The following is a 13,292-nucleotide window of genomic DNA, read 5'->3' as shown; positions in this document are numbered from 1 at the left end:
TCACACCTCAATATTAAATTGTCTACTTTTTCCATAATGTAAAACATTTAATACATTATTTGGAAAATGGTCTGAAGCAGCCTAATGATCTAAAATAAACATGATTTGAACATGCATGGTAGGCCTATTATTATCAGAACTAAATGTACCCTTCAACTTCTTTATGCCCCAAATAATGACTGGCTAGCCCCGTTTTGTAGCAATTGTAGAAATATTACAGGCCTTCAATGAAAAATGTTCAAGCATGTTCAAATCATGAATACTTTACATTTACTTCAGAATTTTAAAGTGGTGATCCCCCTCTTTAAATGTGATGTCACTATATCACTGTCATTTCGATTGGGCCTTTTGACCTGAGCCTCGATTGGGCTTTTTGAGAAACCAAAAATACACAGGGAAGATATATTTGAATACTCTAACCACACCTGGGGGTCTATTAGAGTAATCCAGAGTCCATAGACACATACAAAACAGAAAAAGTACAAAAATCACAGCACTTTTGTAAGAAGGCAATTTAACATCGAGGTGGTTGGCCACTCTTCCAGTTACCGCTAAAAGTACCCCTCCCAAATTAAGAAACAATGTACCAGGTATGTCAACAAAACATGTTTCACCCATGAACAACAGATACTAATTAGACCATACAGTACAGCTCAATGTTGTTCTCAGTAGGACATCTATGGGTCAAAGGCAGCAGCATGTGTAGAAGTCCAGATTTATACTTCGTCGTACAATGGAGTTGTGCTCCAAAAACGTGTGTCGACTGGTGAGCTCGTTCTATTTTTAGCATGCGACACCATCGTATGATGGAGCATAGATTAGATATAAGGCTATACTTCCAAGACTTGACCCATTTTTTAACTATCATGGTGAATTTCCTTCCAGAAAAAGCATCCTGAGTAATATGTCAGGTACAAGCTTGAGCTTCATATGTAAAAGGGAGACAGTTCAGTTGTATCTTTCAACAGCCCAATAACTCAACTAAAACCCCCCCTGTCGGGTCTTTTATAAATGGATTTCTTGACAAGGTGCATAACTGCATATCTTCTAATGTCCAGTGTGGACCGTTAGTCAAAAGTTAGACATGTGTTTAAAGCATACATTTGAATGTTGCTCTTTAGTCTTAGAGAAAGGGACCCGAGTTGCAACTGTACTTGGACCACTTTTTCTCCCATCTACACCAAATCGCTTACCCCAAAATTGCCAAACTACAAGCATTGAGCTGCTATTTTTGGCAAATATTTACCCCCAGAATAGCTATGCTGGGGTTTAAGCGGTTACTTAAAAGAGTTCTTGTATCAAATGTACAATATGCTTACAAAGTTAACTGCTGGTCCTGAGGCACGTTCAAGCCAACCGCATGTCAAGTTTCTCAGAGGGTGTTGAGAGACCAGGATACCATTTCAGTTCACAATGAGGGAGGCAGCACATCACTAAACTTCCATACACACACACCAAAAGTATGGACAAATTCATTAAAAATAGCAATGTATTACATACAGTATCTACATATCCAATTCAGGAATATGTATAAATGCATATGCACTTTTGCCTTTTCAGCATGAGCCCTTATGTCTGATTCATACTTAGTTGCACCAAACAAAAATAGCAGAACATAGTCATAGTCTCTCGAGCCAAACTGTTGACTCCCACACAGCTATAGCATTCAGACTGTAGAATAGTTGTCTGGCTATCTGGCTATGTGAGACCAACAAGCTCACAACATCACAGCACATGAGCTTGTAGATCTGCCATGTTTTGTGCAGGACATGATGCACAACTACGTATAACTCAGGCTTTAGAAATGCAATATGAGGCACTTGTCTGTTGTGGCAAGCAAGACAGCGCATAGAGGACATTAATGACTGTTATGTTAATCTTGTTGGTGGCCTAGAAATAATATATTACTTTTAAAAATGGAGAGAAACTACAGTAGATTAATTTCCCAACAAACACAAATGCAAAATTAATAATTTTAAACGGGTTGGCACTTTTACCAGGGTTATAAAACATGTATAGGCTACTACAAAAAAAAAGGAACAGCTTCTAAAGCACAGGGCTAGATTCAAGATCAGGGGACAACGATTATGCATATTTTGGTATCTTATCAAATGTCACTCTTCTACCCAATCACTTATAAAGTGCTGCATACTGAATGAGCCAATGAGTAAACCTTTGGTTGGTGCCGTATCCAAGGATCTACAAAACAAAACCTTTAGAAAGGTGGGCCTCTCGGAAATCATCTCAGTCTGATTAGGCTGCGTCTTTCAAGGCGATACCTCAAGAAGCCACAAGATGGAACTCAAAGCAAACCTCATGTCATGTAAAACATGTGCCTCTTACTGAGTCATGATGAGTCGTCTTAAAATGTTCAAGTCATTACAAGGAATGTGGGGGATATATGTAAAGAATTATTAGCATTTGTAAACGTTACAAAAACCAGGTCCAAAAAAAAAAAGTTTTGCCGATACAAAATAATTAATAAAAAAAAAGCAGAGTACTGTCATGGTTTCTTTGGCAGTACTGCCCTGCCGTGTCAACAGGGACACGGATACGAGGCGGGAGGAGGTTCTTGAGGTCCTTGTTAGTTCATCCACCCCAACCCTCCCCGCCCTCCTGTCGTTAAGGCCATTGGTGATAAATGCATTGTTTTAATATTCAGAGGGTCTCGTCACAGACGTAGGTGGTCAGGGGAAAAGAAGGAGTCACGGTCAAGCAGCGGGTGGTTGCAGATTCTCCAGTAGAGACTGGACAGCAGGTATAGACAGCAGCACCCTGCCAATGCTTCCTCCAGCACGGTAGCAGGCATACCCCAGCAATCCCATCATGCCACCCTTGAGGACCGTGCATAAAACCCAGTTGAAGCGTGACGGAGGTGCAACACTGAGGAAGAACGAGAAAGAGACAGAAAGATGCTGTAAATCTTTTTACTGATTTGAACTTTGAGGGCCCCTCCTATGTCCAGCTTTTGGTGTATGTGCACCAATTTGTCCTAACACAGACATTAAATCCCATTGACAATGAATGGACAATTTTGAGTGTAACAAACATTGAAGACGAAGGTGAGGACACAAATTCTGATTGGCTGGAATGAGATGATGTACAATGATAAGATCACCCCTCACAGGTGTGATTTTTATTAATGAATCGATCAATTAGTCTGAGTAACCACTTAAGACCTATATGTCGTACAACATTATCACACAAACATCTTTGTGATGTATCAAACGTACCTCATAATCTCGTGAATGTTGAGTGACTTGTCCCAATTTCTTTCTATGCCAGGGACATGACCCATTCCTACGACTCCCACCACCACAGCAGGCACTTCTGTAAAGGTAAACAAAGTATTGTCACAAGAAAAAAATCTAATGCCCCCCCCATCTATAAAATAAAGTACCACAGACGAAAAACAGTCCAAGTCCAAATTTAATTCTGACCCCTCCACGAAAAGGCCTCGTTGTCCTGACCCCTTATCTATCATTTATACATTATGGATAAATAGTTTGGACTTAAGACTGTTTTTCGTCTGTGGCATTCACAAGGTCTCGAACAAGGTCACAGTCAAAATTGATCAATTAATCACTTTCAATTTGCTGTCCCAATTTTGAGCATTATAAGTGAACATTCCCCCCCCCCCCCCCCCAGCACAGAATGGGTGCTTCCAGACAGTGGAGTCACGAAGATGCCAAAAGACCCGAGCGGCAGGCGTCTCTTCCGGGTTTTTAGACGCGGAAACTCTTTGCCGCGTGGGTGGAGCTTCATTTCCATCCACCAGGGTCTAAAAACCCGGAAGAGACGCCTGCCGCTCGCGGCTTTTGGCATCTTCGTGACTCCACTGTCTTGATGCAGTGACAGTGTTCGAATGTCCCAAGGTTGTGCGGGCAGGGCTTGAACCATCAGGTGTGTTTAATTTGTCATTTGTAAAACAAAACATCCAAGAAAATACTTCAAATATAAATAGTACACAAATGATTCTCCAATCCAGATGCAGTCCAGGAGAAATTGTGAATAAGTTATCAGCAATACGCACTCTGGGCGTTAGGGGGCGCCTCCACACAGCGTGCAGCCTGGCGTAGAGTGTGTGTGAGGTAGATATCTCTCTCAGCCACAATGGTCTGGTGGAGAGCAGGGAACTCTCCGATCATCTCTGACATGGTCTGCTCCAGTAGATCCTTCTGTTTGCACTTCTCTACGTCCTCTTTGCTGAAACGCAGAATCCAGAGCAAATAGAAAAACAGTGTTAAGAGTGTACAAATGGGCCGCCCTGGGCCATGGCTCAGTGGTCCAGGCACCTTGGCTGGTAATCCAGTCTGGCAGTGTGCCGCGGGTTCGACTCCCGATCCCGACGTCCTTTACTGCATGTCTTCCCCCCCATTTCCTGTCAGCCTACTGTCTGTCCCTCCATAAAAAATATAAAATAAAGGCGAAAGCCACAAAAAAAAAACATTTAAGAGTGTACAAATGGACCCCTGTGGTCTGGGCCATAGCTCAGTGATCCAGGCACCTTGGCTGGTATTAAATCCAGTCTGGCAGTGTGCTGCGGGTTCGACTCCTGATCCCGACTGCCTTTACTGCATGTCTTCCCCCCCATCTCTCTCCCCATTTCCTGTCAGCCTACTGTCTGTCCCTCCATAAAATATATAAAATAAAAGGCGAAAGCCACAAAAAAGCATAAAAAAAACAAATGGACCCCTGAGTCAAGTAAACATAGAATGACAGGACATGGCATATCTGTTGATCTTTTCATGATTAAATGCAAATAAAGCAAATCTCTTAAAATAAATAAAGCAGGCTTTGCCGTTGTTCCTAGCTTATAATGTATATCAGCATATTGTCGCAGGCAGGCAGAAACCTCCCATCTCCAAATTTCAATATTTTTCTGAAATGAATGCCATACTTCTTCATAATTTCACTATTAAAATACTATTTTAAAATAAAAATAAAAAACTGTATTGGACATACTGTATTGTTTCCACCCGACACGGCCGACAGCGGAAAAAAAATCCCCTTTCTCAAGGGATGTAATGTTGGTACCTGATGGGGTCAGAAAGGAAGCAGAGTCCCCAGGCCAGACGTGCCTTCTGCCACAGGCTGAGAGCAGCGATGGCCCTCTTGAACGTCACAGGTATGGGCCTGTCCCCCAGGTGAAACTTACAAAAGGGCACCCGTCCAGCCTTTATAGGATGAAAAAGGTCAAAGCTGCGAGCATTACACTTAGACACACCCTAGGTATGCAGTGTGTGGTCCAAACATCTTTTTAGGGAATTGTGCAACAGTTTATTTTCATCAATAGTAGAATAAAATTAAATAATTGTTCATATCATTATAGCACAGCATATTTGTCATCTTTTTGGTAATCTCTCAAGACAGATTCTGCTGTTAGCACCACTGTCTTAAACATGTTGTTGGAATAAGCAACCAGGAGGAAGTGGATTAAAAAGGGGAGGAGCCAAACCTTCTTCCCGAGATTTTTTTTTTTAATGCATTTCCAAATTGTCACACATTGAGTGTGTGTGTGTGTGTGTGTGTGTGTGTGTGTGTGTGTGTGTGTGTGTGTGTGTGTGTGTGTGTGTGTGTGTGTGTGTGCAACACTGTGACCTTATCTCCATTTTGTAACAGCTGATTATGTGGTGGTTGGTGGGGTAGGTGGAAGAGGGAGAGCAAGCTATTTGTGTATATATGTATGCATTTGTATACCCATTTGTATCTGTGTACTATATGTTTTGTGCATTTGTGTACAGTATGCTTTTTTGTATTTTGTTTGTTTATGGGTCCCTCTTGAAAATGAGATGCTGCATCTCAATAAATATCTGAAAAATCTGAAATCTGAGAACCCATCATCAAAAGATAAAGGAAAAACAGCGACCTCTTAATTGACTGAGTCAACAGTCTGTCTCGAGAGACGTGTGTGTGTGTGTGTGTGTGTGTGTGTGTGTGCGCGTGCGTGCATGCGTCACCTCTTTGAAAGCCTCCCTGAACTCTCCTCCAGGAGCCATGCCCAGTTGCTCTGTGATGTGAGCTGAAACTTTGAGCAGCAGGATCTGCATCAGGCCAGACATCACCCCGTTCTGATAAATACACAGTAGACAAAGGTTCAACGTCAATCCATCCAACCTGCAATTTCACCGCAAAAACATCCAGTGTTCATACTATGATAATAATACAAGAGTGATGAGTTGAGAATTTCCTTAATTCCAAGCCCTCGTACTGATACTTAAGGAGAACTGGGGAGACAAGTCTTTGTCATTCACATTCATTAGTTAAGTCTGCAGCATACTTCTTGCCAAAACAATGTTCAGCTAGATAAGAAAAATGACACAATTGCACAAAAAACAAACACACTGCCTTGCCGAAGTTAGTTTTTGAGTTCATTGAGGTGGACCTTTCACTTCCGGTTTTATCGGTTTCCTAGCAACCTAGAGCCATTCATATGTTGGTGAAGATCTAACGTAATCAATGAAAACCCTGAAATGACATATGGGGGAGTTATTGGCAGTTAAGTGTTGGATTTTAAATTACGTCCAGGGACGTCATTGGTGGGGCATTAAATTAATTGAGAGAGATAGCACACACTTTGTCCAGTAGCAAAAAAGAGAACTTGTTTGATTTCGGCAGGCTGAAAAATGTTTGACTTCTTTTGAGGTATGCTGCCAGCTCTACTGTAGCCGACATGCTCCGTTTGCTTCAAGTGAAATATTGCTCTATTCAGCGTCTTTACATCGGCATACTAATTGATTGCATTGCTCAAGACAGTTGTGTCGTGTCTGGTGTGAACACACCTTTAGGCACAAAACTGTATTTGGTATCAGCAAACAAAGCACCATCTTATGTCATCATCTCATCAATATTTATTGAACTAACGGCTGTTGTTCTCCAGTGTTGCTCCACGCTACAGGATAAGAGCCGTTACTGTACATAACATACAGCCTCTGCACAGTAAAATCCTCAGTATGTAAGTATGGTTACTTACACAGTCCACTTGATTACATTTGTACCCACCTCAGAGTTACAAATGAATACTGGGTGTGTTCATTCCTCCATGACCTCTTCACACCCTCTGGTAAAACTGACCTGTTTGATAGCCTGCTGCACCTTTTCCAAGTTGATGTCCTTGGCTTCCTTCAGCAATGTGCTCTCGTCCATCTTCAGCATGGACACTCTGTACTGGCAGAGCTCCACCACCACTACGTCTGGCTGCACCGCACGGATCGTCTAGGGGAGGGGACGGTGTTTAGATCTCCATTAGTCCAATGAATACTATTAATTTAGTATTTATTTGTTACTTAGTGTGCAGCACTTCAACACTGTTGTTTTTAAATGAGCTCTATAAATAAAGTGGTTTGGAATTAAATACATGTCCAGCATACACCTCTGATCAGCTTACTTAGCCACATAAAAAAGAAAGTCAGACATCTCAGATCATCAAGCACTGACTGGTCTAGTTGTTAAGTATAGACTTGCATGTAAGGGACTACAGAACAGATACAAATTCTTGCTAACTCTTGACGTACTGTATTTACACTGCAAATTTCAACTCTAAGGTTTGTAGTTTTCTGTGTTGTTCATACTTCATTCATATATATTTTTTTAGATGTTTAAAATAGAGAGGCACACCATCGCAACGTCCTTTTTGCTGCTGTCGCTGAAGTGGGCGGTGCCCACTAGGTAGAGCACACTCCCGTCAGTGGCAATCAGTTTGGTAACCGTCTCGGGGAGGTCGGGGGAAGTCTGGCGTCGCTGGGCTCGAACCTGCCACAGCAGCTCCACCGCTTCAGCATCAGCTTCCACACCAGGACAGAGAGACACAGTCAAGATAGGTCACACAACATGACACAAGACAGTGATTCTCAACCTGTTGAATTTCAAGGACCCCCAATTTGACATGCATTAGATTAGGCTATATACCCCCATTCGAAACCATTTTTTTGAGTGGTGCAAACTACTCCAACAACTGGCTTTGTTAGTACCCGTGTGTGTTTGTGCCTGTACGGGTGAGCATGGTTGCTATGGTTAGTATGTGACGTCACTGACAGTAACTATAACAATAAATGTGTAGTTGCACCACTCAGTTCACACAGGTGTGATTTTTTATTTATCTCTGGAACTACACGATGTGCAAATGGAACCACGTTGACCCTTATGGGTTTATTTGGTTCCAGTTATATACGCTCAAGAGTTATACACTCACAGTAGCAGTAGCCCTGAGGAAATGACAAGGCAAACATTTGTTTTTCTGTTTTTTGTAAACGCGTATTACAACATCTATGACGGAGAAGCTTATACTTTCATGCTACACTGAAAAACAAGGTAATCGCTCAGATTTAATGAGGAACTTACATAGTCCTGGGGGGAGGCTTGCAGGATGAATAGCCCATTCATCCTCTGATGGCTCTTCTGAAGGCCCGACAGACTCATCCTGTCACAATGTGGCAATGTATAAGAACAACATTCATCGTGACAACAAATCTTACACCACCATGTGGTCAAAGATGATGATCTCCCAGTCAAACCGCATGACTCAAAAACACCATTTGCATACAATTGCTGCTCTACCGGTTGCTGGCAAGTGGCAACTCAAGCATTTAATTGAGGATATATTCAATATTGTGCATATACATCATGAGACTCTTAATCTCGCCACAGTAACTGTCAAAGCATCACAAACCCTAACCCAACATGCATTGTTTTTACACACACACACACACACACACACACACACCTCTGAGTTGTTGCTGTCCTGGTCCATGATGGAAGCTGCATATTGGATGAAAGACACATCATCATTGTACAAGTGGAACCAAATGGACCCCAATACCCATTTGTAACTCTGGGAGGGGCAGACGTGCATGGAACCAGGTGGACATCTGGCTCCATATGTACCCGTCTCAGAGTTAGGACTTTTAAACTACCGTGGTTGTGCTAGCAAGCCAAGCAAGGTAACCAAATCATGACAGCTAACGCGTTGGTTAGCTAACATACTGCTAACACTATTGAGAAATACCTTCGAACAAAGTAAAGTACGTGTTTTCTTACCAAACACTGGCACGGTCAAAGACAAAGTGGTGCAATGTATTCATATATAAAACAAACATAACTTACAGAGCAAGAAGCCAGCCCGTCTGTCAGCCTGTGATCTCTCCCCAGTCCCCACTTGCTAGTAAGTACACGACTTGTCTCTGACAGCAGCCGCGGTGCATGCTGGTACTTGTAGTCATAGTCAGAACTCAGAAATGAAGCCAAAACCAAAAAATGAAATACCCAATGCTGGTTGGAAAGTACATTTACTCAAGTACGAACTCAACTTAAGGACAATTCTGTGGTACTTTTATTTCCTCCTTTTTTATAGGCCTACTTAAAACTTCTTATCCTTATCCACATATCTCAGAGGCTGATATTGTAACTTGTTTTCCTCCACTACAATTATTGCGACTGTAGGTCGCAGATTACTATGAAAACCTGCAAAACCTGTCAGTCTGTCACGCAACCATATGGCCATTAGTCCGTCATGCCTCGTGACACGTCACACCACCATATATGGCCGTCAATCCATCACGCTGCCACCCTTAGATCTCCATGGAGCTGACCTGTTCTGACATTCCATATGTTGATCTGACCTCATCAAACCCTGTACACTCAAGACACACTCCATATATGGCCAGTACATAATTCATTCCATATGTTGATCTGACCCCCCATGCCAAAGCACCAGCACTCGCCCAGCAGTCTGCCGTCACCCATGTGGATGCGCCATGCGTGCACCTCGCTTCTCGCCCTCAGGGCGTCTTACTGGTTTTACAGCATTTATAGTTACTTGATTTAGATGATTAAAGCTAAACATAAGTGATAAATGATAGTAGGACTATAGGTTAGGCAGTACAAGTAGGCTAATTAAAATCAGCACCACACTGACCAGCTGCAACATTAAACGAACACATTAATGTATACTACTATAATCCAATAAATAAATCATATATGATTGTGAAATGGGCCATTCTGCAATTATTAATGCCTACTTTTACATTTGGTGCTGAAAGTATATTTTGTTGCCAGACTGCCAGTACATTATTCAAGTAAAATGTTGAATGCAGGATTTACTACAGTATTTCAGAATATTGTGGTTTTGCTAGTTGCTATACTTTTACTTAGTAAAAAATCAAGTACATAAACCCTGTTCAGCTTCTTCCTTACGGAAGACACAGGCTGGGGCACCAACCCATACTGCTCCCGGATGCCGTATACATTCCGGCTGCCACCCGTCTCTACGGTGGTCACCAGACTATTCCTGGTTGTCACGTAGTCTATTCCCATGAGTCACTATAAATAGAATAACTAAAACAAAAATACATGGACCACCGAAGAGACGGGTGGCAGCCGGAATGTATACGGCACCCGGGAGCAGTATGGGTTGGCGCCCCAGCCTGTGTCTTCCGTGAGGAAGAAGAAGCTGAACAAACCCACGTTGAGGCCTGTAGGAGGGCCATTCAATGGCCAAGTGGAGCCTGCAGAGAACCATTGCGGCTCGAGAATCCACCCCTCCTGAATGAAGTGCCGAAGCTGGGAGTTTGGTACAACACACAGGTGCTGGACCTGTGTGTGAGAGCAGGAGTGAACCTGGTGAGACGTAGGAGGGCCCGGAGTCGGACAGGACTCAACCCACAGAACCTAGTCCTTCCACACACCAGATTGATGTGATCCTCCCGCATACCCAGTCTCGGCAGAGTAGTTCTGGAGGAACTTAAGTGAGAACATGGAGAAAAACAAAAACATAGGAATAAAAAAAGATTTTTTTTTATTACAACCTTTATTGTCTCATTATGTTAGCATGTTGTCACAATTTTGGGAGACTTAGGACAGACATGAGGTCCCAGTGACCTTGACCTTCGAACCTCATACGTCCATTCAGTTCATCCGTGATTCCAAGTGGATGTTTGTTCCAAATATCATTAAATCAAATCCTGAGATAAATGGATGGACGGACAGAAGGGCATGGATGGATAAACCGGAACCAAAATGTCTCCGGCTACAGCTGTCACCAGCAGAGGCATAAAAACAACAACAAATAACCTACTACGATTTGGCATTTTTTTAATACTTATATTTTATTTGATTGAATGACAGTACACTACGTATTGTATAACAGACAAAATATGTGATCCCTGCACAACAACTTCAGTCTCTTATACCATTACCACAAATATTTCCATTTATTTGTGACAACCTCTTTGTGAACGTCTGGTAGTTTACAGCAGTGGTTCTCCAACATTTTCATGTCAAGGAACCCCAGATTGATATGTATTTGGCCGCGGACCCCTTTCTGAATATATTGTTTGTGCCAGGGACCCCCATAAAGAGAAGATATGGGTTAAAAAATAATCCAAATATTCCAACTTTTTCACAACCTTGACGTGTTGTGATGTTGGTAAAACTGAATTTGATGCTATAGTAACTCATTTTGTTGGGAACCCCCTGAAGGACACCTAGAGGTCCCAGGACCCCACTTTGAGAACCACTGGTTTACAGGACCTCAAATTGAGCAGATCTGTGTTATCTATGGGCCTATAACATGCTTTCACACACTGTTGTGCTACAAGTGATAAAGTGCTTTTAGATGCATTTAGTGTGCTTGTGTGGTCTAAGCTTGTCTACAGATCTACAAGCACACATCTTGCTATTTTCAATGTGTGCAACTAAGTATAAATCAGGCTTTTAACAGAGGGATCATGTGCCAACCAGTTGTCATGGCAATTAAATAGCCTATTTCTTTAAAACGATTGGGAGGTTAATCCGGTAAACGAGATGAGGAAAATGGAAATGTTTTTCCTCTGTGTCCCAGAGACGGGGTCACACTGGTCGACATAATGAGTTTACCAATTAATTAATTCAACATTTTGGTGACAGTACAATATGAATGAATTTTTGCCTGTGTTCGATTCAAATTGATGCAGTTGATGACATTTTAGTGGTATGGAGTCTTTATGGTGTGAACAGGTAGCAACCAGCAATTCAGCCAATAACAGCTACATCTCCATTTCATACACTTCACATCACAACGTTCCCACAAGAAAACATCAGACGCAGAGTTACTGCTCCATTCGTTACATGAAAGTTATTGAAGTCTCCAAGAGGCCAACACACGCACGCACGCACGCACGCACGCACGCACGCACGCACGCAGTCGCACACACACACACACACACACACACACACACACACACACACACACATCTAACCAGATTCCAATAGCCACCAGATGTCCAGTAGCAGATTCAGCAGATTCTGCCCCCATGCTTTTAGACAATACTATTGTACACACAGTGACATTTGAAGTGAATGTCTTTTCCTGCACTGCCCTCATATCAGTTATCTCATACACTTGTTAGACAATGTTCCAGTCTGTCCTGTTTATTCCCATTAGGTCACTGAACATGGTGTGGCGTGAATAGATCATACTTTGTGGCGAAGATGAATCCATGAAACCATTGCGTCTCATATGAAACATGTCAACCCTAGTGTCCGTATTCTGGGTCATAATAGGTGAACATTCTGCTAAAATAGCCGAACTACAAACTAAGTAGAGCTCAACGTGGCTTGTACGTATGCTTGTAGATTGTCTATTTTCACTATTTGACATATAACAAAGTATATAGGGTTTAAGTTGTTAAACACCTCATAAACACATTGAAACATGTTTTAAGCGCATACATTATTGCCACAAATATATTGTGATCTTTTGCATATTTTCTGTGCAGTTTTCAACAAGTGTAGCCTATTGCGTGATCTACCTGTCTACTTGGCAATAAAGGGATTAAGCATTGTCGCGCATACGTTCAATGTACAGTACATTTAGTTTGAAGCCATAATGCAGTCCTCTACTCCTATGCATTTTGTTTTACCTTCAGCCCTGTTCATTCTTTCCCTTTGCATCACAGATACTCCCAGCACCGTAGCACACTGTTGAATCATATCACTGATGGTTTCATTGGTAGGTGATTGGCTGCACAGTCATCCTGAGACATCATTGCTGTCCACTGTTAACTGCATGATTCCTTTGTCTCACTGGATTCTTTGACCTGCATCATCTTCATGTCAAACGACAGCTGTTTGCATAAACCTTTCAGGGCGTTCCTTTTCGGTTTCCTTTTCTGCTTCAGTGTCTGCCCATATCACCCACCACAGAACAGTTGTCCGGTGAAAGAGAGCAGGTGACTAATTGGTAGGAGAGGTGATTTGGCATTGCGGGGGTTTATGTGTGCAGATTGCAGTGTTAGGGTCGGGTCGGGGGTGTGAAC

The 13,292-nt window shown here is 42.3% G+C and overlaps 1 protein-coding gene across 1 annotated transcript; it reads right to left on the bottom strand.

Annotated features, from left to right (window-relative positions):
* Positions 1–1,471: 1,471 nt before the first annotated feature.
* On the bottom strand, positions 1,472–9,175 carry trabd (TraB domain containing). The gene is made up of 10 exons (XM_079501757.1): positions 9,103–9,175; positions 8,723–8,757; positions 8,341–8,419; positions 7,618–7,784; positions 7,075–7,215; positions 5,961–6,071; positions 5,038–5,177; positions 4,034–4,206; positions 3,234–3,330; positions 1,472–2,883 (listed from the first exon to the last, which is right to left on the bottom strand). The coding sequence occupies exons 2-10, from the start codon at positions 8,747–8,749 to the stop codon at positions 2,712–2,714; spliced, it is 1,107 nt and encodes a 368-aa protein (XP_079357883.1). The 5' UTR covers positions 8,750–8,757; positions 9,103–9,175; the 3' UTR covers positions 1,472–2,711.
* Positions 9,176–13,292: the final 4,117 nt, after the last annotated feature.

This window comes from Electrona antarctica (genome assembly GCF_951216825.1).
Source record: "Electrona antarctica genome assembly, chromosome: 5".
Taxonomy (NCBI): domain Eukaryota; kingdom Metazoa; phylum Chordata; class Actinopteri; order Myctophiformes; family Myctophidae; genus Electrona; species Electrona antarctica.
This window is presented reverse-complemented; position numbering and strand designations above follow the sequence as displayed.

What these genes read in the sequence shown, in the direction of transcription:
- trabd (XM_079501757.1), bottom strand. Translation starts at nt 8,749, where the DNA reads ATGGACCAGGACAGCAACAACTCAGAG. An exon ending in GCAAAAAGGACGTTGCGATG is followed by an intron (nt 7,216 to 7,617) that starts GTGTGCCTCTCT and finishes CCCCTCCCCTAG; the next exon opens with ACGATCCGTGCGGTGCAGCC. An exon ending in TTCCTTTCTGACCCCATCAG is followed by an intron (nt 4,207 to 5,037) that starts GTACCAACATTA and finishes TCTGCGTTTCAG; the next exon opens with CAAAGAGGACGTAGAGAAGT.